This window comes from Hypomesus transpacificus, chromosome 20 (assembly GCF_021917145.1).
Source record: "Hypomesus transpacificus isolate Combined female chromosome 20, fHypTra1, whole genome shotgun sequence".
NCBI lineage: Eukaryota > Metazoa > Chordata > Actinopteri > Osmeriformes > Osmeridae > Hypomesus > Hypomesus transpacificus.
The window spans coordinates 1798045-1821985 of NC_061079.1; the positions used below are offsets into that span (position 1 = coordinate 1798045).

General features: G+C 43.9%; 2 protein-coding genes across 13 annotated transcripts in view; both read left to right on the plus strand.

Annotated features, from left to right (window-relative positions):
- Nucleotides 1-205: 205 nt before the first annotated feature.
- Nucleotides 206-11165, plus strand: zgc:110540 (deoxynucleoside kinase). Its single transcript, XM_047043136.1, has 7 exons — nucleotides 206-373; nucleotides 977-1092; nucleotides 1454-1647; nucleotides 7415-7562; nucleotides 8581-8696; nucleotides 9987-10086; nucleotides 10381-11165. Exons 1-7 carry the CDS (start codon nucleotides 286-288, stop codon nucleotides 10405-10407), a joined length of 789 nt encoding a protein of 262 aa, XP_046899092.1. The 5' UTR covers nucleotides 206-285; the 3' UTR covers nucleotides 10408-11165.
- A 579-nt stretch (nucleotides 11166-11744) lies between these two features.
- Nucleotides 11745-23941, plus strand: part of ankhd1 (ankyrin repeat and KH domain containing 1) — a 38591-nt gene continuing 26394 nt past the window's right edge. For 7 of the 12 annotated variants that reach the window (XM_047043287.1, XM_047043285.1, XM_047043286.1 and 4 more), the window contains exons 1-5: nucleotides 11746-12200; nucleotides 15665-15818; nucleotides 17171-17327; nucleotides 19263-19425; nucleotides 19580-19727. In XM_047043287.1, coding sequence (XP_046899243.1) covers nucleotides 11925-12200; nucleotides 15665-15818; nucleotides 17171-17327; nucleotides 19263-19425; nucleotides 19580-19727 — 898 coding nt within the window. In that variant the 5' untranslated portion in view covers nucleotides 11746-11924. Of the gene's footprint in view, nucleotides 12201-15664; nucleotides 15819-17170; nucleotides 17328-19262; nucleotides 19426-19579; nucleotides 19728-23941 lie in introns of all 12 variants that reach the window. The other 5 variants (XM_047043291.1, XM_047043292.1, XM_047043297.1 and 2 more) reach the window with 3 other exon arrangements.

A 23941-nucleotide genomic window follows, 5' to 3' on the forward strand; every position in this document is an offset into this window, starting at 1 on the left:
GCTATTGAGGTGCCTAAAACCCCATAATGCAATTTTGTAAGAAGTCCTGTATTTCACTGATGTTTGAAAAAAAAAAAACACTATATCATATCAATTATTTATAAGGCTAAAATCAGGACATTAAATATTTGTTACAACTGTAGGTTTCAATATAAAATAACACAGATAGGGTTGTTCTTGAAAACATGGCAACCTGAGGTATAGTCCTGCCCTAGGAAAAAAACACTGAAAGTTTAATTTCTGATCTCGCGTGCTTCTTTAATACTTGTGTAAGTGTCCGTCAGAATGGCAACCCCCCCTAAAAGAGTATGTTCAAGCTTAAACAACAGCTTTGAAAAGAGAACCAAGAAAATATCAATTGAAGGAAATATTGGTGAGTTTCTAAACTTCACAACCATCTGTCTTGTGTCCTATCTAAAGTTGATCAATAAGTTGATCGATATACAGGAAACAGGTCAAGTTAACAACAATTAACAACTAATGTTATCTAGCTGGCTGTCCTCTCCTTCATAGTTGTGTGCGTGTAAATGCTGCTGGAAGGTGTCAAACTTAATCTGCTAATTTCCCTCCATATCAGCGTTGGCGCCAAATCTGTTCAAACCTTGTATTTCCGACAGCTTCACCAGTGGCGAATTTCTGCTATCAATTTTTTTGGGGGGGCAATTATTTGACATTTTCTCAAGAGCAATTCCTGAAGGGGACACACAAATTACTGCTGTAACACACAGCCTATAACGTAATATGTGAAACGTATATTATTAACATTATTGAAATTTCCTTATGTTTACAGTGATTTATTGGAAGGGACAAATCATATTTTTCCCAGGATGAGGGGGTCTTGTCCCCCCTGGGATTTCCGCCTATGAGCTGCACTGACAACAACCCAAGTGCTTTGATTACTTGTCATTTATGACAAATAACTATTGGGAAAATCTATACACCTAGAAGTATGATTGTGCATTTGTGTGTGTTTTAGCTGCGGGAAAGTCCACCTTCGTGCGGCTGTTAGAGAAAGCCTCCGAGGAGTGGGGGGTGATTCCGGAGCCGATTGGAAAATGGTGCAACATTCAGAATACCGAAAACGATTACGAGGTACTAAACTGTACATCATGCAGACTGCATTTCCCTAAGGATTTCACACACACATATCTGTGTGTGTGAGGCAGACAATGTGACAGACCGTTGTACTGAAGACTGCATATATTTTTTTATTGATTCTGCGTGACTATGTATATAGTCTTTGTGTATGAATGCTGTGTTCATGTATGCAGTGTGTGGTGTGCGTATGTCTGTTGTGCATTTGTATGCCTGGTGTTTGTCTAGAGAGAGTGTGTGTCTGGTCCTTTTGCCCCTGGTGTGTGTGTGTGTGTATGTGTCTGGTGCATGTGTATGTCTGGTGTGTGTATGCTCGAGACCCGGCCCCTGATCACCATGTCTTCCTCATTTCCCGCAGGAACTGAGCACTTCTCAGAAGAGCGGAGGCAACCTGCTCCAGATGCTGTACGACAAGCCCAGCCGCTGGTCCTACACCTTCCAGAGCTACGCCTGCCTCAGCCGAGTCCGCTCCCAACTGCAGGCCCCCTCCGCCAAGCTGCTCCAGGCAGAGAGCCCCGTGCAGTTCTTTGAGCGCTCCGTCTACAGCGACAGGTGCGGCCAAGTCCGGCATGGCTGCTCCCATCACCATACATCACTCTGCAGCTACCTGAGCTGTAGTTGTCACTGCTCTCACTGTTACTCTAGCACGTGTTTGTGTGTGTGTGTGTGTGTGTGTATATAGTTAGGTCCATAAATATTTGGAGAGTGACATCATTGTCATAATTTTGGCTTTGTATGCCACCACAATAGCCTGGCTGCCAGCCCAACTTCTCCCCGCCCACAACCACAAAAAAATTTGTTCGGGAAGTTGGGTCTGGAGGGTCTCGTATTGGGGACAACTACAGAAAACCTAAATCGGGACGGACCAATGAAATTGCAAGGGGGGGCTTTATACGATGATGGACAGATGATCAACAGTAACGTAATCAACAACGTCACGAAAGAGCGCTTGGGTTTAATTCGTTTTCAACAAACAACATATTACGTTGCTCTGATTGGTTGTAGGTCTATCCAATTGAGCGAAGAGGCATTTGTTTTACGAGTTCGGTTGAAACACGCCCCGTTGTCACAGCCGAAAACGGAGAGTTTTCAGACTCATATTCTGACTAGAATTATGAGTATGACAACGTCAGGCTACCACCACAATGGACTTGAGATTAAATAACAGCGATGCAATTAAATTACAGACTTTCAGATTTAATTCAGGTCAGAATTAGAATGAAATCTAATTGCCAAGTAAGTGTACACAAACAAGGAGTTTACTTTGGTGGGCAGGTGCATACAGTTAACATATAATAAACATAAAATAATCTTAAATGGGTTGAACACAAATATTGTATGAAACGTTTAGGAATTGCAACCATTTTTATACACATTCCCTTTATTTCAGGGGCTCAAAAGTAATTGGATAAATGATCTTAACCATTAATACAATTTTACTTTTTAATACTTTGTTAAGAATCCTTTTCAGGTAACGACTGCTTGAAGTGTGGAATGCAAGGACAATAAATAGTTTTCAATGGACTCGAACGGGATGTGGATGGTTGGTCGTCCCCGTCCCATTTGAGGCTCCACAGCATCCAGCCGTTCCAGGACTGAAGAGAGGTTTACTATGGCAACCTCATTAATGTGTACCTCTGTGACGGCAGAGTATGCAGCCAAGCTCTCTGTGACTTGTTCTACTCGGTCACGGGCATCAGACTCAGATATATTATTAGTTTCTACCAGCTCAGCTAATTCTATCAGTGTCTGCACAATTTGAGGGAGCGCCATGATCTGTGATGCGTCCTCTAAAGACCCGGCAATTCAATCAATTTCCCGGCACATTTGCCATGTAATGCAATGCGTATGTGCACACCGCCCCCTACCGAACAAGATGGGTAGCTCGGTCAGCAGGGAGCTGAAGAAGAGCGGCTACTGACGTCACTCTACTGCGCCGCTCAGAATGCATTTTCGTTTTCGAATTATGGGCAGTTCTTTGCGGGCAGAACATGAAAATGAAAATGCAATGTCCGCTCAGTACTAATCAGTACTAATTTGATTTATGAGTCAAATAATGCAGCCACATTCTTAAAATTAAAATGCATTTCTGGAAATACATTTGAATTTGAATTGTGGTCACGATTTTGCAGCCACGTTCTTAAAATGAAAATGCATTTCTGGAAATGCATTTGAATTGTGGTCACGATTTTGCAGCCACGTTCTTGAAAATGAAAATGCATTTCTGGAAATGCAGTTGAATTTGAATTGTGTTCACGATTTTGCAGCCACGTTCTTAAAATGAAAATGCATTTCTGGAAATGCATTTTCATTTTCAAATTTTACATTTCAAATTGAATTTTGGTATCTATTTGCTGGGGCATATTTTGAAAATTAAATTTCAAACGTCTTTTTCGTTTTCATTTTAATTAAGGGAAAGAATGAGCAGTCTTAAAGAAGAAAATGAAAATGCAAATAGGATGATTGAATACTAATTTGATTTATGAGTCAAATAATGCAGCCACATTCTTAAAATGAAAATGCATTTCTGGAAATGCATTTTCATTTGAATTTTGGTCACGATTTGCTTCCATACACTGTTGCCTTACTTGGACGTCCAGGCCTTTTTAATTGCCAAGCTTGCCAGTGCATTCTTTTTCTCAGAATGTACCAAACTGTTGATTTGGCCACTCCTAATGTTCCTGCAATCTCTGAAGGATTTGTATTTTTTTTAGCAGCCTAAAGGCCGAAATATGCTTCTGCGTCTCCGTTTACGGATGGGCGGGCGCATGGATACGCACGGATACGCACGGATACGCACGGATACGGACGGATAGACTGCGTTTGTTTTTTCCGTAGGCTGTGGGTGCTGAAAACAATTCATCGCCAGAAGAGTAGGTGGCGCAACGGTTTTTTGTTTAGACGTCGTTGAGTGTTTATTTACCTAGGTTACCGAGAAGTCGGAGCAAATGTACAAATTAACCGTTTCATCAATAAAATACGCACATTTTCAGCAACTACACTTCCCATTTCTCGTCACATTTTAATTCAGATGCTGATTTACATGTACCGTTTAGCTGAAATATGAATTGTAAAAACTTTACAAACAATGGCGGTCAAAGGATTATGTTCGTCCTGCTATCACGGCAACCCCGCCCCTGACGCAAGCGGTTCTTAATACTGACCAATCACAGCCAAGGGGGTCTCCGTAGCTCTCCGTAGCTCTCCGCAGAGCCATAGAAAAAGCATAGAAAAGCTTTTTCTATGGCTCTGGCTCTCCGTAGCTACGACGGATAGTTAGAAAATTTAGGAGGTGCACGTCAAGCTCTCCGAGGCTCTCCGAGGCTCTCCGAGGCTCTCCGAGGCTCTCCGAGGCTCTCCGAGGGCTGACGGAGAGTTCGTAGAGGGCGATCCACGGAGACGAGGGCGTTCCCATGTGTCCGTTTTTCGAAAAACGCAGAAGCATATATCGGTCTTAATGATGGCCTGTTTTACTTGCATTAAGTGCTCCTTTGACCGCATGTTGTGAGTTCACAGCAACAGCTTCCGAATGCAAATACCACACCTGGAATCAACTCCAGACATTTTACCTGCTTAATTGATTAAGAAAATAACAAAGAAAAGCCCACACCTGTCCATGAAACAGCTTTTGTGTCAATTGTCCGATTACTTTTGGTCCCTTGAAAAACGGGGCTAGAGCTGTAATTCATAAACCCTCCAATTTGGATATGAATACCCTCAAATTGAAGCTGAGAGACTGCACTTGAAGCCCATTTTTATTCTAATAAAAAAACACAAATTGTGTAATTGTCTAAATATTTATGGACCTAACTATACTTATGTGACGGTATGTAACGGACGTGGCCACGCTCCGTCACTACAAGGTGTCGTTCGCCACTCGCTGGGCTCGAACGCACGACCTCTGACTTGCCACTACCAGCTACGCCAAAGAAAAGCTAGCTATTCATTGACGCGGGTAGCCCACTACATACCTGAGGAGTGAGTTTCACAGGTTCACACCCGTTACATTCACCCTTCTGAAATTCACTCTGGTGGTTAGCTAGTACCAACCTCGTGAATCCGGGTCACCGCACCAATGTGACGGGATGTAACGGACGTAGCCACGCTCCGTCACTACAAGGTGTTGTTCGCCCATTGCTGGGCTCGAACGCATGACCTCTGACTTGCCAAGCGCGACCACTACCAGCTATGCCAAAGAAAAGCTAGCTATTCGTTGATGCGGGTAGCCCACTACATACCTGAGGAGTGAGTTTCACAGGTTCACGCCCGTTACACATAAGTGTAACGGGTGTGAACCTGTGAAATACAGTATATTATTTGATATATACAGTGCCCTCCAAAAGTATTGGAACAGTGAGGCGAATTCCTTTATTTTTGCTGTAGACTGAAAACATTTGGGCTTGACATCAAATAATGAACGTGAGACCAGAGATCAACGTTTCAGCTTTTATTTCCAGGTATTTACATCAGGATCTGATGCACAACTAAGAAAATATCACATTTTGTTTGAATCCACCCATTTGTCATGTGAGCAAAAGTATTGGAACAGATATACTTAAAACATATTTAAGTGAATAAGACTTAATATTTAGTTGCAAATCCTTTGCTTTCAATAACTGCAGCAAGTCTGTGACCCATTGACGTCACCAAACTTTTGCATTCTTCCTTTTTGATGCTTTCCCAGGCTTTCACTGCAGCCTCTTTCAGTTGTTGTTTGTTTTGTGGGGTTCCTCCCTTCAGTCTCCTCTTAAGCAGGTAAAATGCATGCTCTATAGGGTTTAAGTCTGGAGATTGACTTGGCCAGTCTAATACCTTCCATTTCTTGCCCCTGATGAACTCCTTTGTTGTTTTGGCAGTGTGTTTTGGGTCGTTATCTTGCTGCATGATGAAGGCTCTGCCAATCAGTTTGGTTGCATCTTTCCTTAAATTGGCAGACAAAATGTTTCTGTAGACTTCCGAGTTCATTTTGCTGCTGCCATCATGTGTTACATCCTCAATGAAGATTAATGAGCCCGTCCTAGAAGAAGCCATGCAAGCCCAAGCCATGACATTACCTCCACCGTGTTTCACAGATGAGCTTGTGTGTTTGGGATCATGAGCAGTTCCTTTCTTTCTCCAAACTTTAGCCTTTCCATCACTTTGGTAAAAGTTAATCTTTGTCTCATCAGTCCATAAAACTTTGTCCCAGAATTTTTGAGGTTCATCTCTGGACTTTTTGGCAAATTCCAGCCTGGCCTTCCTATTCTTCTTGCTAATGAGTGGTTTGCATCTTCTGGTGTAGCCCTTGTACTTTTGTTCATGAAGTCTTCTGCGAACAGTAGATAGTGATACCTTCACTCCTGCCATCTGGAGGTTGTTGCTGATCTCACTAACAGTTGTTTTAGGGTCTTTCTTTACAGCTCTCACAATGTTTCTGTCATCAACTGCTGATGTTTTCCTTGGTCTACCTGTTCGACGTCTGTTACTTAGTACACCAGTAGTTTTCTTCTTCTTCAGGACATTCCAAATGGTTGTACTGGCTATGGCCATTGTTTCTGCAATGGCTCTGATTGATTTTCCATCTTCTCTAAGACTCACAATTGCTTGTTTTTCACCCAAAGACAGCGCTCCGGTTTTCATGTTGTTTTCACCTCTGAATACAGTCTGCATAGACAAAACCTATCTTACCCAATCTGAACCTGAGTGTAGACATTCAGTGGTATTTATTGATTGAATAATGTATGTAATAGGACACACCTGGGCAACAAAACACACCTGTCAGTCATATGTTCCAATACTTTTGCTCACGTGACAAATGGGTGGGTTCGAACAAAAAGGTGATATTTTCTAATTTGTGCATCAGATCCTGATGTAAATACCTGGAAATAAAAGCTGAAACGTTGATCTCTGGTTTCACATTCATCGTTTGATGTCAAGCCCAAATGTTTTCAGTCTACAGCAAAAATAAAGGAATTGGCCTCACTGTTCCAATACTTTTGGAGGGCACTGTATATAATTTGAGATTTTGCTAGTTTATAAAGATTCAATCACAAACTACAAGTGTGTGTACACAATGTGTCAAGCCACAGAGAGACTCCTCTGAGACCCCAGAACCCACCAAAATCAAAATAGAATATACCAATTTTATAATAACTTTATTGTCCATCCAGGATGGATAGTATTCTTTCTTTGGCATTGCCTTCCATTAAAAGACAGACGTACAGTATGCTGTCCATTTACTAAATACATTATGTTCATTCTGTACATTCACTAACACCTTAAAAGACACAAAATGATCAAATATATCATGTCTGTTGGTGGCTACCTCTTGTCTCCATAGGTATGTGTTTGCCTCCAACCTGTTTGAGTGTGGGGACCTGAATGAGACAGAGTGGGCCGTCTACCAGGACTGGCACAGCTGGCTCCTGGCCCAGTTTGAGAGCCAGATCGAGCTGGATGCCATGATCTACCTGAGGGCGGACCCCCAGGTAAGCACCCTGCAGGGAGCCCTTCCCCCTGGAGGGTATACGTCCAGGTTGAGACCACGAGAATGTTCTGATTTCAGTGGGACCCTAAGTGAGCGAAGCGCTAAGTGTTGCTTCTTAAAATATGTGATTGATCGTAAAACCTAGTTATCACAATTTGTTATAGAAAGGTTTTTATTCTAGAGAAGTTATAAATGATGACAACCAGTGATGTTGATCGTTTGCCAGAGCTGGCACCATGTTAGCGTGCATGAGCAGTTTACCGCCGCATAATACGCAAAGGCTCATGGGTAATCAGCAGGCCCAAACGGAATACGCAGATTTTTTTCACATTTTCTGCGGTTATTCAGACTGAAAAACTGCGGAATTCCGCTAGCATTCCTGTTCTTATGTCGGAGCGACCGAAGATGTTCCACAACAGTTTGACGGCAAATATGGTCGATTGAATGTTGACAGACTTTGCAAAAAAGTATTGATCCATCCTCATAAAGATCGTCTGAAAACTCCCCGGCCCTGTCTCTTGATGTAATTTGGGTCAATAAGTGTTTCCTTTTCAATTCTTAGTATTTTTGGCTAACTTTTAACTAATAGAGATGTAATATGAGTTGAAAAGTGTATTTACATTTTGCCTCAGACCAATTAGTTCTACTTGAAAATCCGAGGGTTTTCGTAGGAATTCTGCGCCCGCGTATTCCATTTGGGCCTGGTAATCAGTCGACTTGTCTCCTTGATCTATCGTTCCCATCACTGTCCTGAGTCAGAAATTCTGGACCTCCTTCCCTGTCATGCACTTGTGGAGAATTGTCTAGACGCAGTGCCTGAGTTAAAGCTGCCATCTTGCCTTGACCTCTCAAATACCACATAACATTTACCAATACGCCAATTGGACTTGTGTTTGACTTCTGTCTCTCCGTTGTCTCAATTGTGTGTCTGTGTGCTTGCACACATGTATGCGTGCGTTTGTGTGTGTGTGTGTGTCTCTGTACACGTGTGTGCGTGCGTGTCTGTACGCGTGTATCAGAGGTGCATGCAGAGGCTGCACCTGCGAGGACGGGAAGAGGAGCAAGGGATTCCATTGGAATACCTGGAGCAGCTCCACTACAAACACGAGTGCTGGCTCCACCATCGCACCACACAGTATGTATCCCCAGTGTCCACACAGTAAGGGTCCCTGTCCACACTGTAAGTCCCTGTCTCCACAGTAAGAGTATCTTACTCCACACAGTAATAGTCCCTGTCTCCTCACAGTAAGGGTCCCTGTCTCCACACAATAAGGGTCCCTGTCTCCATAGTAAGAGTCCCTGTCTCCAAAGTAATAGTCCCTGTCTCCACACAGTAAGGGTCCCTGTCTCCACAATAAAAGTCCCTGTCTCCACAGTAATAGTACCTTTCTCCACACAGTAAGGGTCCCTGTCTCCAAAGTAATAGTCCCTGTCTCCACACAGTAAGGGTCCCTGTTTCCTCAGTAAGAGTCTGTGTCTCCACAGTAATAGTTCCTGTCTCCACAGTAATAGTCCCTGTCTCCACGCAGTAAGGGTCCCTGTCTCCACACAGTAAGGGTCCCTGTTTCCACAGTAATAGTCCCTGTCTCCACACAGTAAGGGTCCCTGTCTTCACACAGTAAGGGTCCCTGTCTCCACAGTAATAGTCCCTGTGTCCACACAGTAAGGGTCCCTGTTTCCACAGTAATAGTCCCTGTCTCCACACAGTAAGGGTCCCTGTCTCCACACAGTAAGGGTCCCTGTCTCCACAGTAATAGTCCCTGTGTCCACACAGTAAGGGTCCCTGTCCACACTGTAAGTCCCTGTCTCCACAGTAAGAGTATCTTACTCCACACAGTAATAGTCCCTGTCTCCACACAGTAAGGGTCCCTGTCTCCACACAATAAGGGTCCCTGTCTCCATAGTAAGAGTCCCTGTCTCCTCAGTAATAGTCCCTGTCTCCACAGTAATAGTCCCTGTCTACACACAGTAAGGCTCCCTGTCTCCACAGTAATAAATCCTGATGTTGCTTCTGCTGTTACAGCTATCATGTACGGGACTTTCATGTACTTTCATGTGTGTGTGTCTGTGTGTGTGTGTGGGGGGGGGTCAGATGGCTGAGCGGTTAGGGAATCGGGCTACCAATCAGAAGGTTCGATTCCCAGCCGTGACAAATGACGTTGTGTCCCTGGGCAAGGCACTTCACCCTACTTGCCTCGGGGGATTGTCCCTGTACTTTCTGTAAGTCGCTCTGGATAAGAGCGTCTACTAAATGACTAAATGTAAATGGGTGGGAGGTTGCACTGAATTGGTCTTTCACCCAGGTAGTCAGGACTGGCTCCCAGGTTAGTGTGACACTGGAGCAGCTAACATGCTACCTCCTCTCTCTGGGTCGATGTCCAGGGTGGAGCAGCTAACATGTTGCCTCCCCCGTCTGTCTCCCCAGGGTCGACTTTGAGTACCTGAAGGACATCCCCATCCTGATCCTGGATGTGAACGAGGACTTCAAGAACAATCGCATCAAGCAGGAGGCTACTATAGATAAGGTTAGTGGTGGAGGAGGTAGAGGAAGAAGGGGGGGGGGGGCTGGAGGCGGGAAGAGGTTGAGGAGTAGAGGAATACGAGTGTGGGGGAGGGAGAGGAGTGTGGAGGTGAGGGAAGTAGGTGGTGAAAGAGGAAGGTGGGGCCGGAGCCGGGTTGTTGGGCTGTGACGTCCAAATGTATAAATGACCAAGGGAGGCCCCAGGTTATTCACTCCATAACCAGCATGCCAGCAATACCAGCTCCTGCTGGGTTGTCAGGTACTCACCACCATGTTGTTTTCCTGTGTTTGTTCACAGGTCAAGGAGTTCCTGAGTACTCTGTGACCTGGGACAAAGACACACTATCAAACCCAGTGAGAACGCCACTTCCATCTTCACCTCCACCCAATGAGACTGTTCCATCTTCACCTCCACCTTATAATAACCCTCCATCTTCACCTCCACTCAATGAGACTGTTCCATCTCCACCTAATAATAACCCTCCATCTTCACCTCCACCCAATGAGACTGCTCCATCTCGACCTCCATACAATGAGACAACACCACCTCATCTGTTGACCTGCTGACATAACTAAACCTCTGGTTGACAACTGTCACAAAACACATGATGAAGCTCCCTATCACTACTCTATTTACACCCTTTTCTCCTTTGGCCATCAACATCTTGTAACATAGACTATCCCACATTCCAACCTTACAGCACAACCTTGTCTCTCCTCTCAGTCTACCTCCCTCACCCTCTATTAATGTGGAGCAAACTGCGTTCGCAGGTCTACTTGAAGTTAAGTGATTTTAGTAGTAGTGAAATGTCAGGTTTAAGTGGGGGATTGCAAAGTTTCCTTGTTATTATAACATGACATTGTATATGTTATCAATAGAGGTTGGAATTGTACATATTCTTGACTTTTTAAACATTAAATGTGTTGTTGTTGTTTTTCCCAATTTTCTTTTTGATTTTTGTACAAAATGTTACAGTTATGATCTTGTGGAAATTGATTCAAACATGTTTACAGATTGTCCAGCGCAGAAAAACAATGCTTGATATTGAGTCCTGAAAATCTGTTGAACAATAAACCATGGCATTTCATAAACTTGAAGATTCCACATCTATTTCAATGAAGCATTCGTCTAAGCACAAGTGGATCATGTAATGAAAGAACATGCCATGTTCTTTCATTACAGCCATACATTCTTTTGTATGTCAACCACTTTAGTTGTACAGTTTTATTTGTCACGTCATGGCCTTGGGGATCTTTTTAAATTGCTATTACCACATTGCTTGAAAACTTACCAATTAATCTTGGCTCGTACTCATAGTGCCAGCATGGAGATATTGTGTGTAAGGTTGTTTGCTTGTTTTTTTGTTGAAAAAACAAACACCAACCCCTAACTTCTATTGATCTTCGACCTAATTCTACATAACGCCTGTATTTATCAATAAAGATGTTATCTTAGGGGTGGGACTTCACTTCATGACAGGCAGGCAAGGGCCCAATCATCAACTTGCCAAGCATTAATCGCCAAGCCCTCTCGTAAACCTATCTTGACGTCGCTTGCCTTGCCTTGACACGCATTCATTTAGGCCAACCGTTTTTCACTGTTTGGATGGTCTGGCCAATAGCGTGTATAGAAACCAAATAGAGGTGGGTAAACGGAGAACTGGGACGAAGTAAGTTAGGTTGTTAGAAAGTTAATGGCTTGGGGGAAAGAGAAGCTCTTCTCGCTTCAGGAGAGTTACAGGATTTTTCTGAAGTGTAACTATAATATCTAAATACAGTCCAACCTCAAAGAAAGTTAAAGACAACGTTGCTACTATTGGTACACAATTTATACAGTGAAGTATGCAGGATGCAGTAGCCGGGACAGCAATGCTGACGGACGGCTTTGAGGACGAGATTGACTCGGTGACTCCGCGTTCCCCTGCCGTAGGAATGGGGGTCGGGGCCACATCAGGAGCCGGACTTGGGGGCCTAGGTATCGGCGTCGGTGGAAAGAAAGTCCGCTTGTTTGGCGAGGCTGGTGGACCCGTAGCAGACAGACTCGACTTTAAACTCGCTGCGGCCGCAGTACTTTCCTCTGGACATGGATCTGGTAGCGACGAAGACGAGGTATCTGAGGTGAGCCTTTCAGACAACTAATACTAGTAGCTACGACTCGAGTACTACGAGACTAGCCCGTGTAGCTTCATGCTATCCTAGCTAGCTAACCACTGCCAACGAGCGAGCTAGCTAGTTCAGCTAACTAATGTTAATATTGCCAAAGATTGTCTCCTTCGACGATAACACTAACTGTTCAAAACAAAATGTTATCAGAATATTGAGTAATTTTCCGATCTGTAACATTTCCTGTATAGCTGGTCGGCACACCTGGATCTTAAGTAAGGGGTTTATTACGCAATTTGGCTTAAGAACAACAGTATTTTGCAAGCTAGCCAAGTTAGCTTGCAATGCTAGCTCTGTCGGAGGCTTCTATCCCAGGCCTAGCCAGCTAATGTTAGCAATTTAGTAAGCTACCTAGCCTAGCTAGACTAGCAAGTGCACGTCGCAGTTCAACTGATATTTAGTTAGCAAGGAAAGCCACAAGTTTCAGCCGGTGCATGGCATAGCTGTGAATAGCTGAAATATAGATGGATAACGTGGAAAGCAGATGCAATTTATCAAGAAAACCACCTTACCATTTTAAGTATTATCAAATTGGTTAATATTCACACTTGGCATGTCAGCGTACTCATCAGTGCCCACGTCCTCATTAAAAGGGCCGTCAGTCCAGTTTGTAAATTCAGCTGTCATTACAGACTCGCCCAGATTAAGCGGCTAAGTAGCCAGAAAGCCATCGATGGACACGCAGTTCATGTAACCAACGGCCAGTAACCCAGAAGCATACAGAGTTCTTTGAGAAAATACTTGGTGTTAAAAATCTAGTTTTTGTTAAATGTAGGTACAGCAGCGATGTCGTGCTTGTTTACGTTGGTGAGAGGAGAGAACTGGAGATGTTGACACTGAAAGACCAGCGTGTTTGGGCTTCACACTGACCTGCCTTATTCAGTCTTTCCTAACCAGACACCAGAGAACTTCCTAGACTGCAGTCTGCCTTCACACCCTCTGCTGCTGCTGCTGCTCCTGCTACCCTACTGTGTGTGTGTGAGTGTGTGTTGGCTGTTTATGTGGGGATTGTGATGTGTGCCTGAGCTGTGTTGGTAAATGTGTGTGTGTGTGTCTGTGTCTCAGGCTTCAGGTGCTCAGGAGACGTTGCTACTCAATAATAGAAGTGTTGGTGTGTTGGAAACGCAGCGGCTTGTGGCTGTCTTCAGGTTCAACCTCATTGTTATTAATGTGGACTCTGACTCTGTTCAGCCTCCTAGCCAATCACAGGATACCATGTTGATGTTTTCCTCGGTTAAGTACAGTGGAGGGAAGTGTGCTATTGAGATTAGATGGCACAGGTGAGCACGGGAACTGCAGCAACACGCTAGGGTGACCACACTAGCGCAAGGGTGTGGGAGGCGTGCCAATATTTGAACATTTTGGACAGGGCCTGCAGAGAGCTTTAAACAACCATAGCTAATGAGTAAAGCTGGATGAAAAGGCTGTTTAGGCGTGGAATGCCATTGTTGTTCCATGTGCTCCTCACGGAAAAGAGAGAGATGTTTTGAAAGGAGCTGCTCCAGGGGCATGGTCTAGTAGAGAACTAACTGGAATATGACAGAACTGTCTTGTTTTAGGTAGTATCTGGTGTAGGGTCAAGTCTATAACTTGAATGTACTCTCCCTCTTTCACGCACACCCACTTTCTCACGCACACACACCCATTGAGACACATGGATGAAGTAATGAGTCACTTGTTTTCACGTCTGCTGCGCTACACTTACTCTGTTTCAATCCAGCTTCTGTGTCTCTCTCTCCCAGCCTTAACCCCATCGCTAGTCTCCAGCCCCAGCCTCAGCCCTAGCCTCAGCCCCAGCCTTATTCAATCCCTAGCCCCACTTTCAGCCTCTGCCCCAGCTTCACTCCCAGCCTCCAGCCTGGTTTTCACCCTGCTGCGTGCTCTCCAACAACAATGTTTCAATATGGTTTCAATTACGCTCACCACCGCATTCGTTTCATTCTTTTTTTTCTCCCCAAAGAGATTTTTGTGAAAGAAAAATTAACATGGGAGAATTGCTGTTGTTGACCACACCCTACGTCTTTCTCTCACTCTCTCCCTCACACTCTTTCTCCTCTCTCATTTCTTCCCTCCCTCCTGTTGTGCCCGGGGTCAGTTCATGATGGGAATACTCGGGGGTGGGGGGGGGAGTAGATCAGTGACATCATCCAGCTGGGGACCAAGACCCGTCTGATCTTATCTGCATTCAAGATGAACTCTCGTGTCGAGATGTCTGGCAGTCCTGTGTTTTTGTGCGTGAACAGATTGTGATACTTAAACTCAGGTCTACTCCTGTGGTCTCACACTCGCACACACATTGTTCTTGTCAAGGAAGCTGCTGTCGGTCTGTCTGCCGTTGACACGAGCCTCCCCACCCTGAGGAGCTTCAGGGGACCGCCCCCTTATCTTTACCTTCAAGCACTTTAGGTGTGCTCGATTTAGCATCCTCTCGAAGGCAGGGTGGGCAGGGAGGTGAAGGGCTTTCCTCTTGGGAAGCCAGATCCAGTGCACTTAAAGTAAGCGTTTGTAATGTAAAAGCCCTGTCTACTTGTGGTGTGTGCTTGTCCGTGTTTGGTGTCCAGCAGGAGTAATAGAGGGCTGGACTGCCCTTTCAGCAACAGGTGGATGCAGGTCAAGGTCACACTGGCAGAGGTTGAGAGAGGGGGATGAGATTTATGGAGAGAAAGAGATTGATGAAGAGCTGGAGAGGGAAGGACAGGTGGAAACGGAGAGATGGGGAGCGATAAGTGAAAAGTGAGGGAGGAAGAAAGACAGAGAGGGGAAAAGAGAGAAGGAACGAGAGAGCAAGCGGGTTGAGCTGAGCTCTTGGTGCTTAGCGACTGCAAATCCACCCAGGCTCAGACCCTAAGCACCACTCTGTCTCCTGGCAACCACCAGGGGGGCGGGGCAGGGGGCGTGGCACGGGAGCTGTTAGAACTTTGTGGTTGGTGCCCTGGTGGGACAATTATCTCACCTCTGGCCTGGTAATGTGCTTGGAGATCCATTCCTCTGAGTGGGTTAAGTAAGTTACTCGTCATAGTACAGTAATGTACGCCCTTGACTGCTATACTGTACTCTGTACTGTATTTGGTGTAGAAACAAAACACAAGTGGATTTTGCAACTTGCATTATGATGTTTGTTGAAGAAGTATGTGTTTTAATTGGGTACAATTATTAATCATATGGCATGGTGAGTACTCATTTCTGTAAGTAGTGACTTTGAGCCAACTGTTCTCGTCCAAATTTCTGTTCCTTCTGTTTCGGGTCCTTACACGTTGTCTTTCACTGATTTTGGTAGTCGGCAGTGCTCTTCTAAAACCTAGCTAGCCTGGCACTAGCTGACCAGTTCCTGGTAAAGATAATACACAGGTTTTCAAAACATCACCTGACTGTTTTTTTCAATTTCCTTCCTTCCTCCTGTTGTTCCTCCCATCCACCAGGTGGAGTCGTTCATCCTGGACCAGGACGACCTGGACAACCCCATGTTGAAGACAGCCTCTGAACTCCTGCTGTCCAGCGCTGCGGATGGAGCTGACCTCAGGACGGTGGATCCAGAAACACAGGCCCGCCTGGATGCCCTGCTGGAGGCCGCCGGTACTGAACGCATACACACACATACACGTGTTGCTAGCACTCCTGTCAGTCGAGGGAGTGTGTTTAGCCTAGCAGAGGATACAGTGTATAGACTTGGCTTGCAATACAGAGTGAAATACCTTTATATGGAAAGCTTGTGCTCAGAATAGACCCTCAAATCCCTGCTGGCCAGGGTTATTTTTTACTGGCCCTACCTTCTGTTGTGTTTTGGTGATGGAAGGTCACCTGCTTCCTGGTTTGTCTGTCAGTAGCCCACTGACCAGTAGATGATCAATAACTACCCTAGTTATACTTAGGCCTGGTGACCAGCATAACAGTAGAACTCAGGGCTGGCGACCAGTTTACCAGTCAGAATGATCAGAAGAGTATGCTTTATGCCTGTGTGACATGGTTCATGTGCATGCTGTGGATGCTGGTTTTATGTGAAACGGCATGGTGAGCGTATGAGTTAGCCAGCCTTGCAATGGCTAGCCTAGCCATGGTAACACAGCTAACCTATTGCCTAGCTAAGGGTTAGCAGAGGCTAGGTTAGCACATCATTTTCTTAGTGATAGGAGCATGGAGGCTAAATGACACATATCAGGCTAGCCCATATCAGTATAATGTATATAGGTGTGTTAGCTAACCGCTAACACGCTAGCCCCGTCTAATCCACATGACACTGGTGAAAGCTAGCTTGCTAGGGCACCGGCAGGGAGATTAGTATCAACAATGGATTTCCATACAGGATCAGCAGCTCCCATCATGACTCAGCAGTGGCCTTTAGTACACTGTGTGTGTGTGTGGGGGTAACTACCCTGTCTCTGTGTTTACACTGTACGTCTGTATTATTGCCTGCGTGTGCTTTTGTTTAGACTAGTTCTGAGCTAGCAGTGTCACACACTGGCTAATCCTGCCGACTATCTCCCTAGTTCATCCGCCTCTCTTGGTCATGGTTGGAAATATGAAAACAGTCAGTTAACTCTGTTACGTCAGAGAACTCTCCTCCGATATCTATGTCTACGTTGGGTTTAGCTTTCAGACTGAGGTCAGGAATGGAAGGGGAAGTGGTGTAGTGTGATCATGGCTAATCTATGCTTGCGTGTGTGTTTTCTATGTGTTTACTGCATGTGTTTACTGTGTGTGTTTACTGTATGTGTTTCCTCTGGCCTGGTCCTAACTCTGGCACTATAATGTGCCATGGTACCTGTCTGTCTGCCCACCTGTCTGTCTGCCCACCTGTCTGTCTGCCCACATGTCTGTCTGCCCACTTGTCTGTCTGTTTGTCTGCCCGCCTGCCTGGCTGCCTGTTTGCCCACCTGTCTGTCTACCTGTCGACCCGTGTGTGTGTGTGTGTTTGTGTGGTGCTGAAGGGATAGGTAAACTGTCCACTGCCGATGGTAAAGCGTTTGCAGACCCCGAGGTCCTCCGCCGCCTCACTTCCTCTGTGAGCTGTGCCCTGGACGAGGCTGCCGCCGCACTCACACGCATGAGGGCCGAGAACACGCTCAACGCCAGCCAGGCCGACAAGTATGTTTCTCTGCTTGCACGCACACACAATCACACACACTCACACAATCTCACACACACACAGGTAATTCCACACGCACACGGTCTCACACACACACACACGGTCTCACACACACACACACGGTCTCACAGACACACATGGTCTCACACACACACGGTCTCACACACACACACACACACACACACGCACACACACACACGGTCTCTCTCACACACATTCAGATACTGATACAGTGTTGTGGGTTGGTAGGTTATGTTGTTTGCCTCTCTCTCTCACTTTCTCTCTCACTTTCTCTCTCACTTTCTCTCTCTCTACTTTCTCTCTCTCACTTTCTCTCCACTCTTTCTCACTTTCTCTCTCTCCACTTTCTCTCACTTTCTCTCTCTCACACTATCTCTCTCCACTTTTCTCACTTTCTCTCTCTCTCACTTTCTCTCACTACTTTTTCTCACTACTTTCTCTCTCTCACTCGCTCTCTCTCTCTCCCTCCACTTTCTCTCTCTCACTTTCTCTCTTACTTTCTCACTCTCACTTTCTCTCTCTCACGTTCTCTCTCTCAACTGACTGACAAAAAAGTGTTTTAACTAACCATGACAACGCAGAATGGCGCAAGGTGGATTCAAACTAAATCGCACAAGTGTAAAATTAGGAGGGGGGATTCACACACCTGTTTTTTCTTAACAATGGAAAATAAATTGAAAAGAAATAAGACGAAACAAGAGACCGATCCATTGACAGTGTTCATAAAAGGAGAACATATATTTTACATATTTTCTGCTGTATATTGGGGGGACAGATTGGTATTTTCTCAATATTGGGGTGGACACGACCCCCCCCAAAGAATGCGTGGTTACGCCCTTGGGGCAACACCACCAACCTAATTTGACCCTATTAAAACACCACAAGCCATGTATGATGCATAGCTAAAATGCTGAACACCAGTGTGTCAAATAAGCCAAATAAAACCCAACATGATCACGGAACAATGGAACAGTGTGAAAAGGGTCCGGCGCAATTACTGCATTTTCTTTTAAATAAACTGCATTTTCTAAAAGTCGCACCCCACCAGAATGGATGCTCTGTGTTTAGAAATCTGAGTATAAACCGCACTGGAATATAGGCCGCACTTGATACGGGAACAATGATACCAAGCAATGCACGATTATAGGCGATCTTACAGCATGCCGTTTTGTAACACGCTTCGAAAACGAAAATAAGTGCGTAATGTATGTTTTTTATTGCCTGGGAATTAACTAATTATTTACCTTTACACGCGTGAGTTCTAAATATTTGCGACGGCCCCCAAAGCGTAAGTTATTTTTCCGAAACGGTAGCTAGCTAGCTTTAGTTAGCTTCAGGGCTAAGTTAGCTAGCATAATACTCGTTGCAATGCTACTACCATGCTAGTGTTGCTTGTTACCTTTCTTATTAGTACATTTTGCTGCCATAATAAAGCTTTTGTGGCACAGTTTTTGTCCATCGGAAAATATTCAGTTGGAATGTTTGATATTGCATATATGCGAAGTTACGCTGTGAGACCCGCATTCAAGCGATCACATGTGCAACGCTACTCCTTAACAGGTGAAATAGCATTCACAAAAAGGGTTTCTACTGTTGTTCTGTTATAAAAACATGGTATAAGAAGCATTGAAATATAAGCCGCATCACCACAATATTTTTTTAAAAATCTGGGTATAACCCGCGGCTTTATTTCCAAAAAATACGGTACTGCTATTTCTACCCTAAAAAGGCAGATGACAAACATTGTCCGTCTAATCAGTTAATAAAGGCAATTGATTAATGATTAATTATTAACATCCCTACTCTGTGTGTGTGTGTGTACTTTAGGCAGGTGTGTGTGTACTGTAGTTGTGTCCACACTGTGTGTGTGGCTGTGGTGGTCTGTCCTGCTACAATGCCAGTAACTGTAGCAGTCTGGTTGTTTTCAGCCGGAGCTTGGCGGAGGCGTGCTCGGATGGAGACGTGAACGCCGTCAGGAAGCTGCTGGACGAGGGCCGCAGCGTCAACGAGCACACAGAGGAGGGAGAGAGTCTGCTCAGCCTGGCCTGCTCCGCTGGATACTACGAGCTAGCACAGGTAACACACACACACTTAATCAATCACACACACACACATACACACTGTGAGCTAGTATAGGTAATGCATACACACCATGAGATAGCACAGGTAACACATGCACAGGTAGAACACAGACACACGCAGCAGTTGAGGGCGTAGTGTTGTCCTGCAGGTGCTGCTGGCCATGCACGCTAACGTGGAGGACCGGGGCATCAAGGGTGACATCACGCCTCTGATGGCGGCTGCCAGCGGAGGCTACGTAGACATCGTCAAACTGCTGCTTGTGCACGGAGCCGACGTCAACGCACAGTCCTCCACAGGTGCTCATACACTCACACAAACACACTCTTCACAGTTCTCCACAGGTAATCACACACTCGTATACACACACACAGTCCTCCACAGGTACGCACACTCGTATACACACACAGTCCTCCACTGGTGCTCATATACACACACACACACACACACACACGCCTCACAGTCCTTCACAGGTGCTCAAACACACACACACACACACACACACAGTCCTCCACTGGTGCTCATACACACACACACACACACACTTCTCACAGTCCTCCACAGGTGCTCAAACACACACACGCACAGTCTTCCACAGGTACTCAAATATATACGCACACACACACTCCTCAGTCCTCCACAGGTACCCATAAACCACTCCAAAAAAGTTTGGAAACGTTATTTCTAGGGCTGCAACAACAAATCGATTAAATCGATTATTAAAAGCGTTGGCAACAAATTTCATTATCGATCGTTGAGTCGTGCGATTATTACGCCACTCAGTAAGTCGCGGAGATGTTTGAGTATTAAAAAAAAAAAAGTTTAGTTGAGTGGAGGTAGAGTAAAGGCCATCGGAGAGACGTTGAGTAACGTTGTTCTGAAACACGGGAGAAATCAGTCAACTTAAGTCATCCAAGGTGTGGGTGCATTTCACACTAAAAACGTCGAAAAGATGTGTTAATTGACCGAGGTGAAGTTAGTTTCATATTCAACATTCGTCTCACATTCGGAAGACGCTACTTTGCAGCGTCGCGTTAGGGACCGGGTGAAAACTACCCATACCATTTTGAAAATTGTTGGTATACTTCCACAGCCTTTACTTTTTCAATGAAGTTTCAAATAAAAAGATAGAAAATCACAAATCTCTGAAAATAGCTTAATCCTTGCTAATCTTTATTTTATTTTTTTATGTTGTGCCTGTTTGTGCACATTCTGAAAAAAAATTACACTGTGAATTTGCACTGTCGGTACTGTTTTTGAATAAAGGATTGGAAATTAATCCTTTCTTCTGTTCGTATTCACTCTCATTTTGAGTTTCTTGGTGGATTAGATAATCCCTACTCTGTGTAAAATACAATACCAATTGGTATTATTGAAAGGGAGGAATAATCGACCGAAATAACGTTTAAAACCTTTTTTTTTTAGGAGTTTATATATACACACACACACAAACACACTGGAGATACATGTGATGTGTACTTAGGGACACATCTGTGGAATATGGAAAGGCAACAACCAAGCATAGATGGTCCAAACGTCTTGCGACGTTTGAAACGGCTGTGTTTAGACTGCAATTTCTGTCATCCTTAGATGACGGCCAAATGTGTCGTCTTAACGCAAACGCAAAATTACAGGTTTTGGCATAAGACTTCGGAACATCACATTACCTACCACCAAAATCACACATTGACCCATGCCTACTTTAGATTTTTTTGGGGGCGCAAAATACAGTTGAGTTTTGAGTTTGTTTTATGTAACATTTACATTTATTCATCAAGCAGACGCTTTTATCCAAAGCGACTTACAAGAGAGAACTTTACAAAGTGCATAGGTCACTGATAATAACAACAAGATAGCCCCACAGCATTGCGGGTAGTCAAAAACAAGAAGTACATATTGTGAACAACCAAAAAATAGTGCTAAAGGGAAGAAACCATAAGAGCATGTAGTTAAACAAGTTAAAATTACACAACATTAATCTCTAAGTGCAGGTGTACCTGTAAGAAAGCAATAAAAAATAGGATTAACTCAAATAGAATACAACAGTTTAAATCAGCTACCACTAACCAACAAGAGCAACAGTCTAAGCAAGAGTCATTGTGATCCTTGAGGAAACTAGCGTTGGGTTCAGCAAACCATTCCTAAGTACCATTGTACTCCCGGAACAAGTGCGTCTTGAGCCTTCTCTTGAAGGTGGAGAGACAGTCCGTGTCTCTGGAGGTGGGGAGTTGATTCCACCACTGGGGGGCCAGGCAGGAGAAGAGCTTGTGCTGGGACCGGGCGGTCATGAGAGGTGGGACCACCAGGCGGTTGTCTGAAGAAGACCGTAGGTGGCGGGTGGGGGTGTAAGGCTGCAGGAGAGACTTGATGTAGTCGGGCGCAGTCCCGTTCACTGCTTGGAAGATCAGTACCAGGGTCTTGAATCTGATGCGGGCCGTTATGGGTAGCCAGTGGAGGGAGATGACATAAACATTACATTGGACTCATATTGTTATTCTATGCAGTCAAAACATTAATTTGTAAGTTTGTTACTTTCTGGTTTGTTTACTGTGCAATTCAGTGGGGGAGTGATACTCATCATGCCTCAAACAAAATTCGGTAACACTTTAGAATAAGGGTCCATTGTTAACAAGTAGCTATGCAGGAAGTAATAGGTAGTTCTACATTAACACCGAATTTAATACTATTAACTAATATGGAACCAAGATTAACTAAGCAGTAAGTAATGGCTAATTTACAACAAAGGTAATTCCTTTGTAGGTATTTGGATATAACTAAATAAATGTATCCTCTTGAGAACTACTTGTGAACTATGACCAATTAAGAAAGAATAACCAATTAATTACTAATCACAAAAGTAAACATTTCTAAAAGGTTAACAATTTGGTTGTTTTACTCTTAACATGGTCATAACTTTTCAGAAGCTTGTGCCTCAAATGGGTTCTTTGTGGAAACCATTTTATGAATATGATATCCCCCCAAATGCGTTAACTACAGGTTGAGATTGTGACTACTCTTACCAAAGGTTGGACGTATGTTCTCTGTTTATTTCAAACTTAAACATGGTAGAATACAAATAATGATATTTTGTTTAACATTTTTAATAATTAGGAAGTGATGCTGACACTTGGATTAGTTTACTATTATGAGCTCTTGAGTGTCAGTTCAATGTCTCAGACTCCAAAGACCTACCTTTATGTTACAGTAGCCACCTGAGGAGGACTTCTCTTTAGGATATGAATATAAACATTGATGTTCTCTATCAAAAACGATTTGAATCCTGCATTTATGTTGCTATAAGCGCAAAACCACATCTTCCAGATTACAATGTTTGTTATAATATCACTAGTGCCTCACAGAAATGTATGCCTGTACCGTATGTGTAGACTTATTATAGGCCTATTACTTGTGAAAACAAGTATAACTCCTCACTAATTACTCAAGCGTTACCTTGTCATCCTGCAGGAACTACTTGTGATGTGGACCATTATTTTAAAGTGACAAACATGTTAACTCCTCACTAACATGTCACCTCACAAGATTTACTACAAAAAACAACTGCAGTGATTGGATACAAAATATTTTAATTATATGCACTGGAAGATTTCCATGAAATCGTAAAAGAAAATCCTACATAATGCAAAAATGCACATGGGCATGCAAGAATAAAGCATTTTGTAAAATACGTCTGAATTAAACATTCTTTGTTTGGCACAATGATGAAACCTAGCATTTAAACAAAAATTCTGTATTTTGGAATGAAACATTCAACACATTCCAGGGCTCGATATTAAGGCTTGTCCGCTTGTCCGGGACAAGTGGATTTTTTGTAGGGCAAGTGGAAGAGAACTTTACTTGTCCCACTGGACAAGTCAACTCAAACTAAATAAAATGCTATGTTACTTCACGTTATGTTCCAATTATTACGTCTATTTTACCAATTTTATTTGACCGAATTCTGCATTAGCAAAACACAAAATAAGTGGCTTCGTCCCAAGATCTCTACAGACTGTGCAGCTAATTTAATGCTAAACACTTGAATGGGGGCTTATTACTTGAAAGAGGAATTATTTACTGTGTCATCTCAGTTACACTATCAGGGCTTAAAAAAAAACTGTGACTTGCTCAAGTAGGCAAATGGCTAGTAGAAAATTTCATAATAAATTCAGTAAATCAAGCAACGCTGTAAGACCCAGTGAAATGTTATACAGCTAGCAAACTAACGTTAGCTAGCATCACTACGACATTGGTTAACTCTACTTCGGTAGGCTATCCTCAGTATTTGCAAGATATCTAAACTTATACTGTATCTAAAATAAGTGAAATAGCCCTCAGTGTGAGAAGTAGGTTTGGTGTGAGAGCGTCTGAGCAGGGGCGATTCTAGGATCAGACCTTTAGGGGTGCTCAGCCCCAAATTAAAATGTGACATGAATACAGTGCCTTGCAAAAGTGCTAAACCCCCTTGCTAATATAAATCCCTAATTTCACTTGATAACAATTCATAGATTTATGT

Excerpts from the sequence above, each read along its gene's own strand:
- zgc:110540 (XM_047043136.1), top strand. The coding sequence starts at position 286 with ATGGCAACCCCCCCTAAAAGAGTATGTTCAAGCTTAAACAACAGCTTT. Across the intron at positions 1,093-1,453 it reads ATACCGAAAACGATTACGAG|GAACTGAGCACTTCTCAGAA; the intron begins GTACTAAACTGT and ends CATTTCCCGCAG. Across the intron at positions 1,648-7,414 it reads CGCTCCGTCTACAGCGACAG|GTATGTGTTTGCCTCCAACC; the intron begins GTGCGGCCAAGT and ends TTGTCTCCATAG.